The sequence below is a fragment of the Eretmochelys imbricata genome, chromosome 19, assembly GCF_965152235.1.
Source record: "Eretmochelys imbricata isolate rEreImb1 chromosome 19, rEreImb1.hap1, whole genome shotgun sequence".
In the NCBI taxonomy this organism is placed as follows: domain Eukaryota; kingdom Metazoa; phylum Chordata; order Testudines; family Cheloniidae; genus Eretmochelys; species Eretmochelys imbricata.
This window is the reverse complement of record NC_135590.1, coordinates 6,532,186-6,555,073: the sequence shown is the minus strand read 5'-3', so window position 1 is coordinate 6,555,073 and position 22,888 is coordinate 6,532,186. Positions and strand designations below refer to the sequence as shown.

Here is a 22,888-nt window from a genome sequence, read left to right as displayed (position 1 = left end):
GTAAAATGCTTTGAGATCCTCAAGTAAAAGGCAATCTGCATATATGGATTTTCAAGCTCTTACCTTTGCTTTGTCTCTCATTGAACCTTTTCCAAGCACAGAGATCTTGGCCCCAGTTTCTTCCTGCAGTCTTTTGATGGTGTTGCCTTGGGGTCCCAAAATCTTCCCAACAAAATTAAACTGATAAAGTAGATAAACAGATTTAGTCCCAAAGCTGAATGAAGTTAATAACGACTGCTGTTAAAACTGCACTGGCAGACAAGGTAACACTGGAAGTTTAACCAAAGTCATCAACAGCCCCACCTCACAGAAAGTCTCATGGAGAAAGTTTAAGTAATATTCGTAGAAAAAATTAGCAACTGGTAGGCGTGCTCTTTTTAGATGTTTTATTTTGCCAGCAATTCATTCTAAATTAATTCACTTAGTCTATTTAATTCTAATACTAGACTCCAACCATTTTATGGACAGCAATTCTTAAGAGTTAGAGGGAGTCTTAATTTTTAAGCATGAAGAGAGCTAAAGAAGAAACTCTACCCTGGTAATGAAAAAGCAGAATTACTCATTGACACTTACATTTTTATCCTGACATTCTAGAAATCCAAAACTTAGATACTGCAAATTTGCATAGGAGAAATTCCACAGAAATTAGAGCACCACTCTAGCATAACTCATGACATTCTGAGAAAGACACCGTTCACTAAGCATAGCATAAAAGATTTTATTATGTTTACAGGTAGATCAGAGAGACTTGGTCAGTTATTTTCTGGCCCTCACCTTGGGATACTGTTTGACAGGTATCAGAACACGTTCCTTCAGTTTCATGTTCTTGTGGGAAAACAAATCCAAGTAGTTCTCTTCCTCATCCTTCTTTGTCTCACCCTTCTGAATTTTTTCAATTTCTAGACAAGATAAAAATAGTATAATTTTTGTTCCTCAAACTGAAATGACACTTTATATTCAGTTGCATCATGACAGGCTATAGTGCCCTAAATTCTCTATAAATATATGTACATTTATAACTATGTGGCAACAAAATTTGGATGTATTAAAAAAAAGAAAAGGGCAGCCCATCTAGTCTTGCCTGTTTGTGACTCTACCCAAAATCTAGGGCTTTAGAAGAATGAAGGACGTTGTTGGTTCGTAATAAGGAAACGGAATGGTGGATTATGACACAAGTCACCTCAATTGACAGTGAGCATGAATGCTTAAAATACAATATGCCATGTGTGATGTGTCCCTTCCTTTCTTTCAAACCTCATAAATTAAATATGGCAAAGAACTTTGTCAGTGAAGTGTTAAGGTTGCCTGGTCATAGTTTGTACCCTTCCAGAATGCTGAGTTTCACAAAAGAAACCTCTGAAAACCAGGAAATACAGAGTAAAGGCAAACGCCCACACAACCTTAACTCTACCCCCCATGGAGCTAGCAATAGCCACTGGGAATTATTTGCATGGATTCCAGCAGCTTTCACTGTGTTACGTGTAGCTGTATTAAATGGTGCAGGACTAAACTGGAGTAGTTTAAAAGAGCTCTGACTGTCATGAAGAAATTAGGGTCTGAGTTCCCAGGTGCATATGTACCTTGAAGTTCCAGTCTGCATCATTTCAATACTGAATTGCGTAAGTTATGTCAGTAGCAGAGCACTGGAGTCTTCTTGCCATGGGTACTGTCAGTAGTCAGGTGGGATATGAAAGCAGTTCGTGGATTTAATGAAGGGTAGGGGAAAATATAGGTTTAAATGGTACCCTTTGTGCAAGCATGAAGGGGCTGTAAAAGGGAATGAAGTGGTTGTTAAATTTTACAAGTGTGGTATTCTGTCTGGGGAGTAGGCTTAGTGGTTTGAGCAGAGGGCAAGTGCAGGTAAGTGGAATGGGTCAGACCCTCATAGATGGGCAAGCCCCCACCCAACCTGGTACATACAAACATATACACTTGAAGGCAAGAAGTGGGGTGGGGGGCTGGAACCCCTGAACCCAGCTCACATAAGGTGGGGTAGGCAGAGGAGCTCAGACGACCCCATTCCCTAAAATACCCGTCCCCTGCCAGTAAATATTTGCATCCTTTAAAAAATTTTTTTTTATTATCTTCTCTCAAAGTAAAAACAAAAAAACAACCTGACATATGACCAATATGCCTTCCAACCTCTTCCAATTTTCTGGTGGGACTTCAACTGACACTGGCTGCGTGAGTCAGATTCAAAGGACAACTGCTTATACCCATGAGCTAACAAGCTGGTGTGAAACTTCAAAGGTTAACAATCCTGTAACTCCTCTGTAACATGCATGCTCAGTGTAATGCCTTTTAGCTTGTCATTTAGCACAAGAGGCTTGTGCCATGCTAAACTAGCGAAGCAAAATCTTTTCCAAATAAAGTTATCTCATGAACACTTTGGTCAAATAGCCCTAAGTTTGGACCCCTAACAGAACTCCTGCACCCTCATGAAGCACACCACATCAAGGCAATCTGAGCAATCGTAAACTTTAGAAGACTAAAGGCGGAGTCTACAATGAAAAGTTAGGTTGACCGAGCTACATCAGGCAGGAGTGTGAAAAATCAACACCCCTTAGCAATACAGTTAAGCCAACCCCAGTGTAGAAAGCACCAGGTCAATGGAAGAATTCTTCCATCTATCTAGCTCAGGGGTGGGCAAACTTTTTGGCCCAAGGGCCACATCGGGGTTGCGAAACAGTATGGAGGCTATGCCTCTGCAAACAGCCTGGCCCCTTGCCCCCATCCACCCCCTCCCACTTCCTGCCCCCCTCAGAATCTCCAACCCATCCTGCTCCTTATCCCCTGACCGCCCCTAACTACCCCCCGGGACTCCACCCCCATCCAACTTCCCTGCTCCCTGTCCCCCATCTGCCCTGCCCTCTATCCACACTCCCGCCCCGACAGACCCCCTGACCCATCCAACCCCCACTCCTTGTCTCCTAACTGCCCCCCCAACCCCCAATCCAACCCCCCCCGCACCTCCCAAACCCCCACCCCATCCAACCCCCCTGCTCCCTATCCAACGCCCCCCAACTCCCTGTCTCCTGACTGCGACCCCCCTCCCCAAACCTCTGCCCCATCCAACCACATCCCCCGTCCCCTGACTGCCCCTCCAGGACCTCCTACCCCTTATCCAACACCCCCCTTTCCCTTACCAGGCTGCTCAGAGAGGCAGGACAGGCTTATTGGAAAGCCTGGGAAGTGGGCAGGCGTAGCTGCGGGGAGGGGGGACACAGGTGGAGGGGCCAGGGACTTGGCCAGGAGCTCAGGGGCCAGGCAGGACGGTCCCGCAGGCCGGATGTGGCCTGCAGGCCGTAGTTTGTCCACCTCTGATCTAGCTACTGCCTTTCGGGGAGGTTGATTAACCACGGCAATGGGAAAAAAACCCTGTTGCTGTAATGAGTGTCTACACAAGTGCTACAGAGGTGCATCTGTATCTGGGCTGTTGTAGTGTTTTAAGTTTAGACACGGTCTTAGACGAGCAGAGATTTAAACAGAAACCTCATCTTAATCTTAACCATGGCAGGGCTGTTGCTCTGCCATAATACAAACTTCATCTCTGAGTCAAACAAAGCACCCACCTGAAAGCTCCTACTGCCCCAGAGGAACCAGTCCCAAAACGTATTAGTTCTTCAAACACTCCCATTTCAAGGAGGCAACCACTGGGAATTAGGTCAAGTCTTGTCTGCACACGAAAGTTGCACCAAAGCTGCACCATTTTACATAAGGGTAAGACTTTAATTGAATTTAGCTAAACTTATTTTGGTTTAACAGTTGCTTATTTCAGTCTATCCTAAACTAATCCCTAATAAATTTAAAATAAACCAAAATTAATGTGTTCACAAAGGAGTTTGTGCCGGTTTAATTAAATTGGTTTCCAATTACATCTTTAATTAAACCGGTGCAACTTTCAGAAGCCCTAAATATGTGGCTTTCAATTTTGTATTAGCTCAAACAAGTTGTCCTAACAGGACTGAAAAGCCAATTTAACACTTGTTAAAATGAAGACCATCACATTTGGAGGCACATTAATTGACTGTGTTGCACCCTGGGGGAAGCCTGAGCTACAACATGGCTATCTAACAATCTTCAAACATGTTTCAGAGTAACAGCCGTGTTAGTCTGTATTCGCAAAAAGAAAAGGAGTCCTTGTGGCACCTTAGAGACTAACCAATTTATTTGAGCATGAGCTTTCGTAAGCTACAGCTCACTTCATCAGATGCATACCGTGGAAACTGCAGCAGACTTTATATATACACAGAGAATATGAAACAATACCTCCTCCCACCCCACTGCTATTACCAGCAGGACAGTGGGGTGGGAGGAGGTATTGTTTCATATTCTCTGTGTATATATAAAGTCTGCTGCAGTTTCCACGGTATGCATCTGATGAAGTGAGCTGTAGCTCACGAAAGCTCATGCTCAATGCAAGGTAGCCTATTTCCTCTTGTTTTTTCCTACCACCCCCCCCCCCCCCGATGTTCTGGTTTAACTTGGTTTTAAACTTGGAGAGTGGTCAGTTTGGATGAGCTATTACCAGCAGGAGAGTGAGTCTGTGTGTGTATGGGGGTGGGTTTTTGGAGGGGGGTGAGGGAGTGAGAGAACCTGGATTTGTGCAGGAAATGGCCTAACTTCATTATCATGCACATTGTGTAAAGAGTTGTCACTTTGGATGGGCTATCACCAGCAGGAGAGTGAATTTGTGTGGGGGGGTGGAGGGTGAGAAAACCTGGATTTGTGCTGGAAATGGCCTAACCTGTTGCTCACTTTAGATAAGCTATTACCAGCAGGACAGTGGGGTGGGAGGAGGTATTGTTTCATATTCTCTGTGTATATATAAAGTCTGCTGCAGTTTCCACGGTATGCATCTGATGAAGTGAGCTGTAGCTCACGAAAGCTCATGCTCAAATAAATTGGTTAGTCTCTAAGGTGCCACAAGGACTCCTTTTCTTTTTGCGAATCTTCAAACATGTTAACCTGCCCCTCAAGAGTCAACAGGGCTTTTCAATCCTGTCAAGTCATCACAGCTGGAAAAACTTTTTTGGCTTTAAACACATGACCCTAGCTTTTAGTCTTAATCTGTAGATTTTATAGCTAGCCAATTATAGTGTGGTGGGGAAAGAAAGGTAGTGCAACAGACAGAGATGAAATCATGGTACAGTCTTGGTCAGAAATGTGGCTAGAAGCCGAAGCACCTTTGTGAAATACTGTATACAGTAAGTCAATCATCAGGGTCTAAAACAGGGATCTCAAACTCAAATCACCATGAGGGCCACATGAGGACTAGTACACTGGCCTGAGGGCAGCATCACTGACAACTTTTCATTCAAAGATACAAAAGCCCCTCCCTTCCCTGCCCCCACTCCACCCTTTCCATGAGGCCCTGGCCCTGCCCCTTCCCGCCCCATCCCAAAGTCCCTGTCCCAACTCCACCCCCTCCCTGCCCCTATTCCAACCCTTTCCCCAAATCCCTGCCCAGCCTCTTCCCCTCCTGGAATGTTTGGCAGCAGCAAGCGCTGGGAGGTAGGCTCAAGGGTGTGGGGAGCTATGGCGGGCCACAGAAAATAACTCTTTGGGCCACATGCGGCCCGTGTGTTTGAGACCCCTGGTCTACAACCCTGACATCGTCCTAGCTGTGGACAGAGATGACACTGAGTGAGAGAGCGAGCGCGAGAGAGCGCGCCAGCTCAATGAAGGGGGAATCACATGCAACAGGACACTAAACAAAAGATTAACATCTCATTCTGGAAGGCCCTCATACCACCGGGATGGGCCCAGTACAAGAATTTAACAAAACAGAACTCAAAGGTTCAATGGGTCTTTCCATAAGCTTTGGAAACACCAAATTAAAGTCCAGAGGATCAGCAGATTTTCAAATGGGAGGATACAAATCTGTACCCTTTAAAGAAACATTTCATCAGGTGATTGTGAAACACCATAATTCTTTTCAAAATGGACACCGTCAGCAGAAATAGCAACTCAAAAGGTTTCCTTAGGGGCACACCACTATGTCGTGCACTAACCGGCCTATTGTGTGCCAGCAGGGTCTGCACAGCCCAGTCAGCATGCAATATGGTGTCCATCAGAATTCATGCTGACATGCACTACCGCACCATGTAGACAAGCCCTTAGCTGCTAGGTATAGCTTTGATGACAGCGACAAGAAAACGGCCAAGGCTTCTACCATGAACACACCTTTTTAAACCTGTTTCCATCTGACAACAGCGACAGCCATTCTGCCCATCAAATCGTGAAAGGTCCTTACATCACTTGGAGGGAGGACACAACATCAACATAGCATCAGCTGGGGATGAGACATAAAAGCACTGTGCTACCAGCTCCTGAGAGAGAGACTGACTCCTCATCAGGCAGTACTACTGATTCTCAGCTACTTGGATAGAAGCGACAGGTATCTCCAGAGAAATCTGCTTTTCTTTGAAGACATGTAGGATGGAAAGGAAGCAGCAGTCACGGTCTCTTGTCAAAGTTCACAGGACCCATATCGAGTAAATGCTGCATAAGACATAAGAGCTGTGGAGTTGGGCATATTAAAGACCCCAAACACAGTGTCTGAACCAGGCTCCTCGAGGTGAAGTTACAGTGCAATAGTACCCACTTATCTGGAAGCTGAGAAGAACATGGCACTGGACATAGGTTCTGAGGAACTGTGGGCCCTATGGGACCAAGTCGCTCACCCACAGTGCTGAAGGATCAGGAGAAATGGAGGAACTGATCCAACCGATTATTTGGTGGTTATTTGGGATCTGCACCTGATGTTCCATGTTCTGAACTCTTCAATTGACTTGTCAACTGACTGCATATTATTTGACCACAATCAAATATTGTTAAATATTTTAGCAAGAATGCCCTGATGTAGGTGGCAGATTAACTTTTTGATTGCATCATGGTGCCAGAGAACTTCAGTTCATTGTTCCACGTTTTTCTGAGTTAAAATAACTCAGTTAAGTAACTTTTTTTTGTAGCAAGGCATAAGCATGTAAGGTTAAGCTAACTGGAGACCATAAAGTCTTACTCTTCTTCTGTTACTGTTCTAAAAAATTAGTGCTTTAAAATTTGATCATTTTTGACAATATTTGACCGATCAAATGTCCAACACTACGTAGTCACTTTGCCAAAAGGGGTAATATCTACCTCAGTGGAGATGACTGATCTAAATGGCCCAAATCTAAGATGTTTTATCCTTTGTAGGACTCCTAGGAACCAAGGAAGATAAAAGACACTGGAGTCCAAGCAGGATCTCGGTCAAAGCCATCTTACACAGCCTCTGGAAGTGTAAAATATGCTTTCCCTGACCCATATGAAGAATTCAGATCCTTTGGCATCACAAATCATCAAGAGTAAGTTACTGGAGGACTTTATAAGAGAATGAGTCCTTAGATGTTACAGTGGCTGAAGAAATTGTACAAGCACAACTCAGACTATAAATATCCTTTCACAACGTAAAAAACTGCTCTGAACACAAGCTCTCTTTTTTCAAGTCCCTTGGCAACAGCATGACAACTGTATATATTCAGGACTGGGGTGATCTTGTGAAAGTTGCAAGATAGCACTGAAATTGAAGACCTTTGTTTATTCACTAACTAGGTTTCAAGAACCCAGCTGCAGTATTTAAATTTTGCCAGTGACTTCAGACTATATTAGAAGAGAGACAGTTCAGGATGAGATTTAATTTAGTTTCTATACTCAGAGCTTTGACTGACTAGAATGTCAGACCCTTTATACATTATCCTATCTAGTAATCTGCTCATGTAATCCAAACCAAACTATGAATGATGATAGGACACCTAAATTTTAGTTATGATTGTGTAGATATCCTTAGAGTAATTGAACAGACTTTTAGAGTACAAACTGCAAATTCTGTACAGTAAATATTGCTGAGAAAGTCACTCAAACAAAGCCAAACTGGGCACCACTCAAAGAGGGTAGCGTTAAGGGTGTGTCACAGACGTAGTGTGTACCTTAACTCTTCACTTCCTGGCTTTCAGAAATTTAGCCACTCTCCACATTCTGGAAGAGGACAAGTCACACACGGCAACCTTAACTCAGCAGAGCCCCTTGGCTCAATTGACCTCAAATTTGGACCACTCATACTACCCTGCAGCCATGAGGCCCAGCAAATGTCAAGATAATCTCAGGTTTCAGAGTAGCAGCCGTGTTAGTCTGTAGCCGCAAAAAAGAAAAGGAGTACTTGTGGCACCTTGGAGTACTTGTGGCACCTTGGAGACTAACAAATTTATTTGAGCATAAGCTTTATGCTTTATTTATGCTCAAATAAATTTGTTAGTCTCTAAGGTGCCACAAGTACTCCTTTTCTTTTTGAAGATAATCTGAGTGAAACATGAGGATTTTAGAGCACTTAGAGTAGTTAAGCTTTAAACAGAAAGAAAAGTTCAATCCATAGCAGAGCTGGCACTTTGCTGTAATACATGGAAAGATACTCGTAAATGTAATGAAATATTTAGTATAAATCCTCAGTACACCCACTCAGCAATTAAAGAGTTACCTGTGGCGAGAACACCATTCTCTGTGCAAGAATTAGCAAATCTGTACTGCACCCAGAAGGTTTCACTTCATTAATACAACTCTGAGAGATATTTCCTCTGCTGTTTGAGAACACCAGTTGGTTGAAGGGCACGTTACTGGAAGTATTGTTATAGACTAAGATATTATAAGACTCATCTATAAACATTGTTTTCAGGAAAACATGACAGTTTTAAAAAAGACCACTTAATTACCTTGGGAATACTACACATCTAATTTATCAAAACCAAGAGGTATACCAGTGGCACCAAGACACAAATTCAGAACTGAGCCACATCAAATCACTTGTACAACGAAGATGACAGATTTAAATCAGTTTCCCAGTTTTACATGAGGAGTTGAAAGGAGTGATGTATCTACTGTATTAATATTGGCAATGCCATATTAGAACTGCTTTCTAATAATGCAGTTCATAAAGAATTGCATTAGTATCAAACATACTTTTAAATCAAACAGACGTAACAAGAGGCTAAATTCTACTCTTCTTGTCTAAAATAAATATAACATCCTTTGTGTGTTAGTTTACACGGCCTCTCCACCTTGTTACGCAGAGGAAGACGTTAGCGTTTTAACTTGTTCTAATTTTTAAAACAACAACTGTGTTTCAACACAGCCGTGTCTACTTGATACAGATACTGAATGTGACTACAGCACAGCTGCGCTGTGGTGATACGGAGAAATCCGAGCCACCAGGCGATTGGACAGTGATGATCAGGGGAAAGAAAGAGAGTGCTAGCCTAGTCACAGAACAAAGACTGCCATGCCATTTCCATTTAGTTTCATCAGAGGCATAAAACAAGCTCTAACACAGATTTTCATAGCGGTGAATAAAAAAACCACACAATCCCACGTTTCAAAGGAATCGGAAATAGAGACTACATAAAAAAAATAGTTTACTACCATTCTCTTTAGTCTCCTCTCCCCCAAGGATGAAAAGGGCCAAGATAAATCACACTTTCTTAAAGAAGAAAGTTCTAGGTTTGTGTTTAATCCCCGAATTAACCATTGGGGCTGGATGCCATTTAAACAATCATAGATGTGTGTATCTTAAAACTACCAATCCGTCCAAAGTACATCATGGCAGGAGCAAGCTGAACGATTAAACTACCCCCCCGCCGTGGCGATTTAACTTCCCCATTCACTGCTTAAACCCTGCAGACGAGACAGTTTACGCAGCGAACTGTAACATGCCCAGGGCAAAAGGCGACCGTCCCCCTCCCCAGCTAAGCCTCTCCCCAAAACCTCCCCAGACCCTGGCCTCTGCCCCACCTCCCGGCACGGAGACCAATCGGTTGCGAGGAGGAGAAGGGCCCGAAGGGAGGGAAGCGTCTGGCAGGACAGCCTCATGGCAGCCAGTCCCCGGGCTCCCCTGCTCCACGGGGACCCGACCCCCCCACCCCGGGCGGGCCCCTTCCCAGGAGCGGGGCACTCGGGCACCTTCCCCGCTCGGGGCGCAGCCGGGAGAGCCGCTCTGAGCGTCGAACAAAGAGCGGGGCCGGCCGGGACGGAGACGCCCCGGCCCTCGTCCTGCCGCCGCCGATCGCGGCCGCGGGGAAGGGCGGGTCTCCTCGCCCGCTCCCAGCCCCGTTGCCCCATGTCAGCGGAGTTGGGGGGGGAGAGGGCCGGGCGCCCCAGCCGGTGCCTGGCGCCCAGGAGCAGCGCCGCCTGGGTGACCGACGGGTGCTCCCCCCCGGCCGGCCCCCCCTCGTCCCAGCCGGCCCCCCCATCTGGACCGGCCCCCCCTCGTCCCAGCCGGCCCCCCCATCTGGACCGGCCCCCCCCCCCCCGATCTCGTCCTAGCCGACTCCCGATCTCTCCTGCCCGCCCCCCTCCCCGGGCCTGCTTCCCCCTCCCCGGCGCTACCTGCCGTCAGCAGCTGCATGGCGTGGGTGAAGGACGGGTCCAGGCTGTCCTTCTCGGCCATGAGCTCAGGCAGGTACTTGTTCTCGGGCTCCATCTTGACGGTGGCCCCGGGCAGGAGCGGGGTGGGCGCGGCGGCGGGGGTCTGGGAGGCGGCGGCGGTCGCGGCGGGCGGGAGGAGCGGCGGCGGTTGGGCCCCGGCCCCTCGGGCTCCCCCGCGGGGCGGCCGGCGGGGCCCCGGCGCCCCTGGCCGGGCGGCGGGGCCCGGGGCTCTGCCCAGCCGGGCGGCGGGGTCCTCGCGGCGCTGCATCCGCGGAAAGAGGGGGCGGGGGGGCGGCCGAACGAGCGGGGGGACCGAGAGGGCGAACAGGGTTGCCGCGCACCGACCGCCGGGGCTCCCAAGACAGGAAGTGAAGAGCCGGAAACACCGCCTCCCCCGCCGCCGCCGCCGCCAACAGCCCCTGGCCCACTGCGCCTGCGCTCCCGCCGCCCGCTCCCGTGCGGCGTGGACGTTCGCACACCGCCCCCGTCACAGACGGCTCAAGCCCCAAGCATGCGCTGCCGCCTCCGTCGAGAACAAAGCGCCGACGGGCACCGGTGCGCATGCCCAACCGTCGCCCGCGGCTGGCCGTGCGCACGCGCAACCTTCAGCCCGCGAAGACCCGCGCGCGAGACTCTCGTTGCGCACGCGTCGCGCTGAGCGGCGCCTTATTAAGTCACAAGCGCCGCCGAAAACAAAGTGCCTCGGGAACTCAGTGCGCCTGCGCAGCACGCTGACGCTTAGGCGAGGTACATTGCGCATGAGCCACCAACGCCTTGAGTCGAGAACAAAGCGTCGGCTGCATCTACGGAGCGCATGCGTATTGTCGTCTCTCTCCGTCTCCTCGGTCGAAAACTCAGGGTGTAGCGAAGTGGCCTCAATGCGCATGTGCGCTTGCCTTTGCCTTCCCCCGGCCCCGTGGCGTGTGCTCGCGAGTTGCTGCGGGGCTTCCGAAAGTGCTGCAGTGCGCATGTGCCGCGTCCTGGGGCTGGTGGCTGCACGTGGTTGGGAGCGGGGGAGCCCGGGCGGGGCGGGGCGGGGCGGGGCGGGGGTGGGGACGCCGTCCCGGAGGCACTGCTGGAGCGCCGGGGCCTCGGATGGGGAGGAGGGGAGTGGCCTGGACCCGGGGCACAGGGGTTGCGGCTACTGGGGTTGGAACACAGGGATTGCTGCTATGGGGATACTGGGGTTGTGGGGATGGGGGCGTTGTGGGGATACTGGGGTTAGGGATGTTGGGGCACAGGGATTGCTGGTATGGGGATACTGGGGTTGCAGGTATGGGGGGGTTGTGGGGATACTGGGGTTGGGGGTGTTGGGGCACAGGGATTGCCGCTATGGGGATACTGGGCTTGCGGGTATGGGGGGATTGTGGGGATACTGGGCTTGGGGATGTTGGGGCACAGGGATTGCTGGTATGGGGATACTGGGGTTGCAGGTATGGGGGGGTTGTGGGGATACTGGGGTTGGGGGTGTTGGGGCACAGGGATTGCCGGTATGGGGGTGTTATGGGGACATGGGTTGCAGATATGGAGCGGTGTTCTGTGGAGTTTGGGATTGTGGGAGGTGTTATGGGGACACAGGGAGCAGAGTGTAGGATGGGACAGGAGTGTGAAGGTTAGACCAAACACACACAGGCTATGACATTTACTGCAAACCAACCAAAGAAAATAAAACCACAGCTGGAGGGCTGGTGATCTAGTCCTGAACTCGTGCTATCCTGCCTAAGCACTAGCAACATGTGTTGAGCCAGATGTTGCCTTCTAGGGGCACTATGGTAGGTACAAATGTGACCCCTTGACACTCTTGCTGGAAGGAACTGCAGTGCCTTGTGTTCTCACAGATTCCAGGTGGTGGAGTAATGTAGTTTTGGAAGCAGATCTAAGATCCCTGGAAGGGAGGACATTAGAGGTTGATCCAGTTCCAATAGGGTCCAGCTACAAAGGCTTTGCAGAGCACCACAGTGAGCTGTTGGAGATGAGCTGATTTTGAATGCAAGGGAGGAAGAAGAGATACTACAGGAAGCAGCTGAATCTGTTGGGAGTTTATAAATCCCACACATAAGGTAGTGGTGACAGGAGGCCCGAGGCTGAACTAATGCGGAAGGAACTCTCTCCCTGCAGATTCTCATGAAATCCAGTAACGTTGCTGACTTTGACAGCTTGAGTCTGGAGTGACTCAGGAACATCAGTACCAACCTCAGGGGACGAAGCAGGGCACGCACCCCATATTGCTTATGCTTAGAAATCTTTGCCCCTCAGAGTCCAAGCAGCATAGCTAGGTACAGTTCCTTCTTCCCCCACCCGAGTTCAAGCCGATGGGATGAGTCCACCTTCACATCTCCTCTTCCTGGGTGTGGGAGGAGCAATCAGCAAAGTTTTTTGTCCTCTGGTGTTCCACAGTGGCTTGTCTGGTGCACATGGGTCTTCTCTTGGGCAGGAGATGACACCTCTTGTGGAAAACTATTATTTCACATTTGGTAATGCTTCTCTCCTGACTGGGAGTTTACAGTTTCAGAGCAAACATGTAAATACTAACTTATAACACAGGCTATAGAGTGAGATTAATGCACGCAGCAACTCACAAGCATTTCATAAAGACCAAACACATTTCTATAAATCTGATACCTATTTTAACAATACTAACATGCAGGTGAACCAGACTGGTTTCCAGCGATGCATTTGTCAGTGTTCAGTTGAGACCTCAGGGCCTTGGCATGAGCTGGCACCTGGTCTACCAGCATCACAGTTGCACCGAGCGATTTTTCAGAAAGAAAACTTTGAGGGTCACTGGTTGTAGGGATCTCTGTCAGTGCTGCTGGTGAAGGCAGCGTTCCTTTACTGGTTGACAGGATCCCGTTCCTGGAAGCTACAGACCTTCAAGCCATTGTGAGCAGTGATTGTCCTATGATTAATGGATTGGCTGGTTCATAGTCCAGCAACACAGCGCAAGAGTGGAATAGACCAACAGTTCATAAAAGCTGTGGCTACTCTAGAAAATCCTGCCGTGCTTGATAGTGAGTGTCTGTCACCTGAGGGTTCACTCAGGAGGCCCTAGAAGGGAAGAAACTTCTGAGGAGAGAGACTTCTCAGAGGAGCTGATGAGCGTGCTCCCTAGGAAAGGAACTCCAAGGGGGAACTATGAGTGCCAAGACCCTGGTCCTAGTGAAAGGACCTTACCAGTCTCAGTGCAGTGAGAGCCCGCTATCTGTTCAGAGTGTCTCACCATCTGAGCTTCTTTCTCTGCTCTCACTTTCCTTCCTGATTCAGTCACGCTCCCCCTTTCCATTGGTCCAGCTCAGCATCACACCCCTGACATAGTTTTCACATGCTTCACCCTGCAACCTATTAACCTTCTCTTCCTTCCCAGACCACATGGTTCCTGTGCCGTCCCAAGTGCCATGACACTTTCCCAGATCCTTCTGGTCCAAACATTCCATCCCCGCTCCTGCGAACGGGCCCCCACTGCCCCAGTCACTTCACCGGCTCTTTCAATAGCAAGACACAAGATTAGACGCTCTGCCCGTGCACGCTGGCTCTGCTGTCCAGAATCAGCCCCTCTGCTCCAAAGATGCTTCCATCGACCTAGCTACCGCCTCTCGGAGGGCTGGGTTACCTTCCCTGATGGAAAAACCCCTTCCGTCCATAGAGGAATTATCTACACTACGATGCTACAGCAGCATAGCTGCAGTGCCATAGTGATGCTGCCGTAGCGTAGAAATACCCTCAGACAGCCTGAGCCTGTCTGCCTGTGTATGGCCGTTTTCAAAATAAGGGCCCTGGTTCATTTCTGCCTCTCTCTGTTTCTCTTTCCAGGCTAGATTCTCCTGTCCACTACAAAGTCTAGAGATGGCCGGTGGAGAATTCTTCTGTTCTGGCATAAGTGCATCAGGGGTTTTCTAGGGCTAGGTCAGGGAGGGAGATAGCACAGCAGAGCTCCACGTATGCCTAAATCAGGGATCGGTGACCTTTGGCACGCGGCCCGTCAGGGAAAGCCGCTGGCAGGCTGGGACAGTTTGTTTACCTGCAGCGTCTGCAGATTCGGCCGATTGCAGCTCCCAATTGCCGCGGTTCACCGTTCTAGGCCAATGGGGGCTGCAGGAAGCGGCGTGGGCCGAGGGATGTGCTGGCCGCTGCTTCCCGCAGCCCCCATTGGCCTGAAACGGCGAACCGCGGCCAGTGGGAGCTGCGATCGGCTGAACCTGCGGACGCTGTTGCGGCCTGCCAGCGGATTTCTCTGATGGGCCATGTGCCAAAGGTTGCTGGTCCCTGGCCTAAATCCTCTACTGGCAAAAGGCCTTGCACCAGGGCTGGGCTGTTTAAGATTAGGGAGCCACAACCAACTTCTGGGCGGTTCCCTCCTCCCCGCTACTTGTAAGCTTGAACACAGCTGAGAATCTGCCTCTCCCTCCCCCCCTTCCTTAGATCTTTTCCTTACAAAGCACCACAAATGAGAGATTAGTTTTGCCAAAACTCTTACTCATAAGTGCACATATCTTGAGGTCTGATCCTGCTGCCCATTACCGCAGCGCCGAGTGCAACGTCAGAAATGAAATATAAGGGTCTCAGCACACTTCTAGCAAAATATTTCCCAGAAAATTCCTGTACAATTTAGTACACTTGGGAACAGCTCATGCTGGTGTGCGTCCACTGACACCAGAGATGCCTTTGGACTAGCATGTCTGCCTGGAGCTCCATGACCGTGTCTGTATCACATCCCTGACCCCATACATCTCACACGTTACCTAGTTTCCAATTAGCTTTCCTTCCCTGCCTCTCTCTCCTCTTCATTGGGATCCTGTTGCTCCCACTACATTTCTTTTATTTTTCTTTTTTTCTGTCCAACTGCCCACTGATGGCTGCCTAACTCGACTTGACCTGAACACTCAGTCTCTTCTGTTAAATTAGCATTCTACTGTTATACCAATAAAGTAAAAACCAGCAGGATCTTATTAAAGGGGAAAAGGCAAAATGCCACATTTATCGTGACTACAGAAAGAATCATAGTAAGCAGTTAGTTATAGCTATAACATTCCATTCAATTTCATATTTATTCACACATTCATTCATACACACACAGGTCCTGCAAGGTTGTTATAGTTACCAGTGTTAGAGTTGCTCATGCCAAGCCACTGGCCAGGTGGCCTGGACATGAGGAGGGAGCAGGGCCTTGTCAGATGCTCATCTGATGCTCCTGGAAGTTGGTTTGCAGAATCAGACTCCAAAGTTCTCACTTTCTAGAGTCCATTTTTATAGGAGTTTCTTCCTATGCCAGTCTATGGGAATTGCTTCATCATGCTTTTGCTGAATCAATCAGCAGATGGCACATTCCTGACGGCTCCGTGCTGCCAGATGTTATCTTGTTCTTTGGTTCTCCCATCCTTGAGGCTGTTGGTGGATCCCAGTCTGCCCTCCGGGGGTCCTTTTCAGCCGATGGACACTGGCTTCTTAGGCTGGCACCTCCCTGATCATTCAGTTATTTTATCCACACCAAGCATCCATCCACATACATCCTCTATCTCTATTTTAATCACAATTGTTAACAAAGCGAGATGAATACAACAAAAGGGCGGGGAGTCTCTGGGTGCTGTTTCTGTTGTTACAGAGTATTGCTTTGAGTCTCTCTCTGTGTGAGTAGTTGTTGTTACAAAGAGTTGCTTTGAGAACAGACTCTGTCTTATGTACTAACACAATTAGCAGCTTGCAAGTTTCACACAGAGAGGGAGAGAAACAGTACCAAAAACCAACCAGACCTCTTAATTAGTAATACCCTGGAATTTAAACTATGGGGAATCAAACTCATTTGTGATTTTAATACAGAACTTCTTTAATATGATCCAACGCTACGTGCTTCTTGAGTAGCCAGAGACAAGAAAAGAATGTCGCTCCGTGGTAACCCGAATCCCTGCTACACATGTTGCAGAAGGGTGGTGCTGTTGGGGCTAGTGTAAATGTGGATGGGGAGGATCAATATAGTTTCACACGTGGCTTGGCAAGAAAATCACAGCTGATGCCGTTGTGCTAGGACAGTACTGAGAGCTGCCGTGTGGGTAGCACACAGTAGTTCCCATTAGCCATTTGCATTTGACCCATTAATTCAAGGACTTCAGAGAAAAGATGCATGTACCTAGTTTAAAGTTTGTCGTCATTTTTACAGGTGGGAAGGTTGGCTGGTTAAGGTAGTGCTGGGACTCAGGAGATCTGGCTTCAGTTCCTAGCTCTGCAACAGACTGGGCAAGTCACTTGATCGCCTCAGTTCCCCATCTGTAAAATGTGGATAGCGCTTCCCTTCTCCCACCCTTTGTCTTGTCTTTTGAGTTTGTTCTTTGGGGATGAGATGCTCTCTTATTATGTACAGCGCGGAGCACAATAGGGCCCCAATCTTAGTTGGGGCCTCTGTGTTTACAGAAATACACGTGAATAATAGTTAATTGTTGGTTGTTTAACTGGCTGCAGCATCCCTCCATCCCCAAGGCAAAGCTACAGGGTGGATATTCTTTTCCTCTGGGTGGAATTGGGAAGTCGATCAATTCCAGTGCCGAGTGTGTGGTCCTCCCTGCACTTCCTGCCCTCTGCCCCATTCTACATGGGTGTAATAAGGAAGCAGAGGACTGCCTGGTGGATGTGCTGGCTTCTGGCTTCTGTGCTATCACAATTATCCTCTGAAATTGGGATGACTGTTCTCTACAAGGCTGCCTATGTTGGCTTCAGAGAGAAGGAAGCCTTGAGGGCTTTAGGCACTAGCTATTGCATACTTCACAAATGGATGCGTGCCACAGAGACGCCCATCTGCAGCCTGGGAAGGGGCCCATGTGGAGGGTTTTCGTGCTGGATTGGAGAATAGAGGAACTCTTGTTCCAGCTTTTGTCAGTGTCATTCCTGCTGCAGCTACCTGCATAACTAAAAAGCAGTGGGGGTTCTAGGGGGCTCCTCTTGAGAGGGGGCCTGGAAGGGGAGTCCTGAGTCTTTCTCTCCTTTGCATCCCTCTCTTAATCTCTTCTGCTAAAAAAAGGAAGTTTGGGTTCAGGGGCTCAGATCAAAAAGATCATCATCGTTCATTATTATTACAGGTTAATATCGCTTCTACCTCTGTAACCCCTTTGGTCTCAGACTCCCCACCCTGTGTATTGAATGCTGTGCTCTGCTGCCCTCTGGTGGTGAGTGTGGGGTATTTGAAATAGACCAGCACGTGGAGTGCACTCTGCACACAATGGGTATGTCTACACTGCAATTAAAAACTGGTGCCTGGCCTGTGCCAGCTGACTTGGGATCCTCGGGCTAAGGGACTGTTTAATTGCGGTGTAGATGGTCGGGCTTGGGCTGGAGCCCGGGCTCTAAGGCCCTGTAAGATGGGAGGTGCAGCCCAAGCCTGAACATGGACATGCGATTAAACATCCCCTTAACCCAAGCCCCATGAGCCCGAGTCAGCTGGCCCGGGCCAGCTATGGTGCCTAATTGCAGTGTAAACATACCCAAATAGGCAAAGATGAGACAACAGGAACTTTGGAGAGGAAAAATAATCCAATTTTCAGAATAGAACCAAGCACATCAAAACACCAGCTCATACAGAGCATAAGTCCTCTTCAGAACTTTCCGTGTCTACAGTGCCTTCCGTCCAAGGCCTTCATAGAGTGAAATATAGCCCTGTGCAGGGGCTCAGCACAAGGTCTATACACCACTGAATCCCCCAAATTAGGACATACATGGGTCTTAAGTGATGCGGCCCTTCAACACCCTCCCATTATATAAATGTCACACCCAGACAGTATGCCTGCTTGATGTTGTGCCCAGGGCAATAATCCCACATGACACCAGGAAAGGAAAGTTTGTGGCACTGTTTTACAGGAGCGTGAGTACTGGGTGGGGCGGAGGGAGCGAGGGGGGGAGAATGACCGTTTTGGTTAGTTACAGCCATGCGGCCAGGATTGAAACTCTCATCCAGGTTTCTCTTCCTTGTTCTAGATGGAGTCCAGCCAGAAGTGGAGTCAGAGCTGTAAGAAGGGGCAGGGTCCTGCTGAGCCCAAGCTCTGAGTCATCTGTATCCGGTGTTCCACCCCTTCTACAAGGAAGCAGATCAGTGTGTCATTCATACCTTTCACTTCAGCTTCCCTGGAGCCACCTGGAGCCCAGCCAGATGAATCAGGCTACTCAACCTGTTCTCCCTTTTGTGTGACTGTTGCTCACCCCTACGCATGCTCTGGGGCCTTCTCCCAATTCCCTTCTCCCTCCCTGCTCTCAGCTTGTCGGGATGAAGCTTGAGAACTATTTCCATTCCCAGAATACAGAATGCATTGTTTTTGTTGGGTATTTGTCTGACATTGGGAACTGACATCATAATAAATCACCAATGGCAGTAAGGTTCGTAAATGCCCCAGGTCTGGCTCCACTCATCTCACTGGAGTAGCCTCCTGTGGAAGTCCAATGAGTTACACTAGAATAACGGAGATCAGGATTTGGGGCCTGATCCAAAGCCCAGTGGAGTCAGTTGGAGTCATTGATGTCAGTGGCCTTTGGATCAGGCCTCAGTCCCCTGATCTTACCCCATTACTCCAGCCATCTAAGCTTTCTCTTTGAATCAGCGCTTTGGTAAATGCCAAGGGAAGACGTGAGACTGTTTTGCTCTCCCAGAGCTATTGTTTCAGGCTGCCTATAGACTCAAGCTTGGTTACATTTGGGTCATGTCTTCAGGGTTCCCTTTGCAACCGTAAGGGCCAGACACTTTTTTTAAAAATGAAGACTAGGATTTAGGAGCACAATTGTGCATAAGAGGTGGATTTCCATGGCAAACTCCACAGCTGTGGGATACATGAGGGCCAGTGTTATGACCCTTTGAGCCACCCAAAATCATTTATCCCCTCTAATGTATCTCTACAGATCTGTTCATGAACTGAGAGAAGCAGCGTGACAAGTCTGTTTGCCCTCTTTTCCAATGCTCGCCACCTCCCCTAATTACTAGCTGGTGACTTCTAGTACAATCAAACTTCTCTGCTCGGTGAACAACACAACCATGCTTTTCTCCAGGGTTTATGGTCATTTGTTTTTCCTTCTTCCTGGGACAAGTTCCTCAGAGCACTGAGCACAATGTTATCTTTGGTTTCTGTCTTGCAGTTGTTTTGTGTTGGCCAACATGCGGTTTCATGTTTTTATCACAAGATATGGAACTGACAGTCTCTTCCTGACCTGCCCTACATGTCAGATGCAACTCTGACAGGTACAGATGCCTCTTAGAGCTAATTTAGAGCAGCAGGTAAAGATCAATATGAATCTGATTCAAAACAGGGTAGGCACTGCCTAGCCCGCCTGCCCTATGGAATCTCCTCTGAAATGGGATCTCAGAGAACATTATGTAGGACACCTGCTGTAAGATGGACCAGGAATGAGATAACTTGAATCAATACTGAAGGATGTAGTGTTCTAAACAGTATAAAGTATTGGCACTAGGCCTTTAAGAATTGACTTAGTACGTAAACTGTCCATCAAGAACATAACTTCCTGTTATCTAGTAAGATCTGCCAAGATCCCTAATCACTGAACAGAATGGAATTAAATACACAACTCCTTGTATTGTAGGAAAGTGTGTGATCTCTGCTGCTTTTCACGAGATGCCAAAGCATGACTCTTAAGTGTGGCCACTTCCTGGGTGGAACGTGGCTGCCAGGTAACATTGCACAGTAGCATCACCCAACAGTTTAGGACAGGAAGTAAGGAAGAGCAGCATCTCCAATTGGAACTGCAAGGAGGATTGAGAGAGGCAGAATGTAATTACCTAAATTGGAATTTGGCCAGGAATTTGGACCCTGTGTTTTCTGAGCCAGAGGTCCTGAACTCTCCTGCAGACAACCTGCAGTCCTGCGCAGTGAAAGTAAGTGGGTTAGTCGATAACTGTGGAATCATTTAAATTGCCTTGCTCCTGCCTGTGCTATTCGTGTGGGGTAGATAATAAACAAGGACTTTGTTCCCAGAGACTGTCATCCTGATGCCTTACTCCAGCACCACTAAACCGATATACTAAAATGCTTGCCCTTTGCCTGTTGTTCATAAGAGCCCAAATACGTCCCTAGAGCTGCCCATGAAATGCCACCTTGCTGGAGAGGCATAACTGTCTCTGAGCTATGAGAGACAAACAGGGGTGGCACTCAGTCAGATGAGTTAGTGTGTGATGAATGTGATTTCATTATAGAGGAGAAGGGAGCTAGAGAACCAGAAATCTCTCTGCTGTACTCAGGTTGCAGAGGGTGGGTGGGGATTTCCTGGCCTCACTCAGTGCTTTTCCCAGGGGAGGATAGTCCCTCTCCTCCTACAAAGGCCCTTTCTCCTCTCTAAATAACCATACAACTTCTTACAAGAGCTTGATCTTTCCTGAAAATACCGTCTCCAAAAGAAAAGGAAAGGTTTCCACAGTATGCATCCGATGAAGTGAGCTGTAGCTCACGAAAGCTCATGCTCAAATAAATTGGTTAGTCTCTAAGGTGCCACAAGTACTCCTTTTCTTTTTGCGAATACAGACTAACACGGCTGTTACTCTGAAACGTCTCCAAAAGGGCTTTCTTCCTTGCATATTGCTCAAGTCAAACACTCGCTCCCTGTACCCCGAGTTCTTGTCCTGCTTCTTGTCCTCTCCCAACAGAACAGAATCCTTGGGCTGATGTTCCAGCTCTCTGTCACCACTGCCCACGGTATCATAGACGGACGGTTAGGGTGACCTGTTTCTGGCACCTGAACCTGAAATCATTCCCCTCTCATCCGTGGCCAGTGCCGATGGCAGAGTTTCAACAATGGCTGCTGAGTCATGACATTCTCTTCGCCCTGCTCGGTATCTTCCTTGGCATGGGCCGGGCTTATCATGTCATCCTCAGCTTTTACACTTCACCTGGGAAGGCCCCATTTTCTGCCTGTTAGTTTGTTCTCATGGGCAGGAATGCAGCAGTTCTCATCTGGCGAGTTACCTGCACTTGATGGTAAAGATTTCAAGGTTTGTGGCATCTGAGATGGAGCAATTCTTCCCAAGTGACCCACCTTTTATACTGATAACCCCACCTGCAGGGAATGTCTCACAACTGCATCCTTGGTCAGTGGCAACCTTCAACCTTGGCTACATTTTGGGGGTAAATTCCCACCCATCCTGCATCTTTTATTATTTTACATAGTGCCACAAGTATGCATCGCACTTTACAGGGGAATAGAAAGACAAAGTATCTGTCCCAAGGGACTACAAACTAAGGGATCAGCAGCTGGGGAGGCAGGACATCTGGATGCTATTCTACAGTGCCAATGACTTGATACATGGTCTCGGAGAAGTCACTTCCATCTTCTGTACAATGGGGTTCACATTTGCCCGCCTTTGTGAAAAGCTTTGAGGTCTGTGGGTACAAAATGCTATGCATGTGCAAAGTATTATCACTTGCACAAGAGAAATCTCATTGTGTATGCTGAGGGCTGCAGAATCAAGATTAAAAGATGCTTCCTGGAAATTTGTGATGCAACCAGCATTTACCTCTTGCTTTCTATGGGAAATAACATCTATGCAACACCCAGGACTCTTTGTTCACTGCCCCCGCTCTCAATGTCTGTTTATCATTACTGCAACAAATCCATGGCCAGCTAGGAACTTCCTGGCTGTCACTACAAATTTCACAGCAAGCAGGTATTGAATTGGGTCCCTCCTGTTTCCAAAGCACAGCAGCCTAGCCCTGGAGTCTGGAGGGGAATCACCATTAGCAGTAGAGGGCTTTTGATACCTAGCTGGGCAGGTGCAGGTCCACCTGGCATACCACAGTCTTCATGGTGACCTGGCCCTGACAAGCAAAGGGAAAGGAAGTGGTGGGGGGAGGGGCAGTGTGAGGAGCAGAGTAGGGCAAACCAAGATGGGGGGGGGGCGTCCTATACCAGTGTGGGCCATACCACCACTCGTGTTGGGGTGGAATGGGGCATTCCAATTGTGATTGTGAAGTGGAAGGGGCCATCCTGACACTATCGATAGGGGGGAAGGGCACCTAGGCTAGGCCAATGAGATTGTGGGGGAAATGGGCCATTCCAATACTGATTTTATTTCTGATGGGGGGGGGGTCTGGACCAAACCAGTGCTGACTTGGCGTGGGGGGGGGGGGGAAGATGAGAGACGGTAATTGGCCGGGAACGGGTTATTCCAGTGCGGGATGGGTTATGCCCAGGCTACCTTTGGGAGGGACTATACCAATGCTGGTTTAAGGGGACGGTAACCATACCATTGCCAGTTTGGGGGACATGAGCCGTACCAATGCTGATCGGGGGGTAAGACCGGCCACATCCTGCCGTTTTGGGGGGGGAAAGGCCCGTACCAACGCTGATGGGAAGTGACTGAGTAGGTCATCCCAATGCCGGGACTGGGGGGAGGGCGGGCCGTACCAATGGCGGCTCTGGGGGGGTGGACCATACCAATGCTGACGGGGGAGTGCGCGCG

General features: G+C 48.6%; 1 protein-coding gene across 2 annotated transcripts in view; it reads right to left on the bottom strand.

Annotated features, from left to right (window-relative positions):
* The window catches only part of KHDRBS1 (KH RNA binding domain containing, signal transduction associated 1), a 30,732-nt gene extending 19,657 nt beyond the window's left edge, over window positions 1-11,075 (bottom strand). For both annotated transcript variants that reach the window (XR_013348419.1, XM_077837887.1), the window contains exons 1-3: window positions 10,417-11,075; window positions 775-899; window positions 64-180 (exon numbers count right to left, since the gene is read on the bottom strand). Coding sequence is in view for 1 of the 2 variants with exons in the window: in XM_077837887.1 (XP_077694013.1) it covers window positions 64-180; window positions 775-899; window positions 10,417-10,723 (549 nt within the window). In the remaining variant the exon portion in view is untranslated. The remainder of the gene's footprint in view (window positions 1-63; window positions 181-774; window positions 900-10,416) is intronic.
* Between the last annotated feature and the right edge of the window lie 11,813 nt (window positions 11,076-22,888).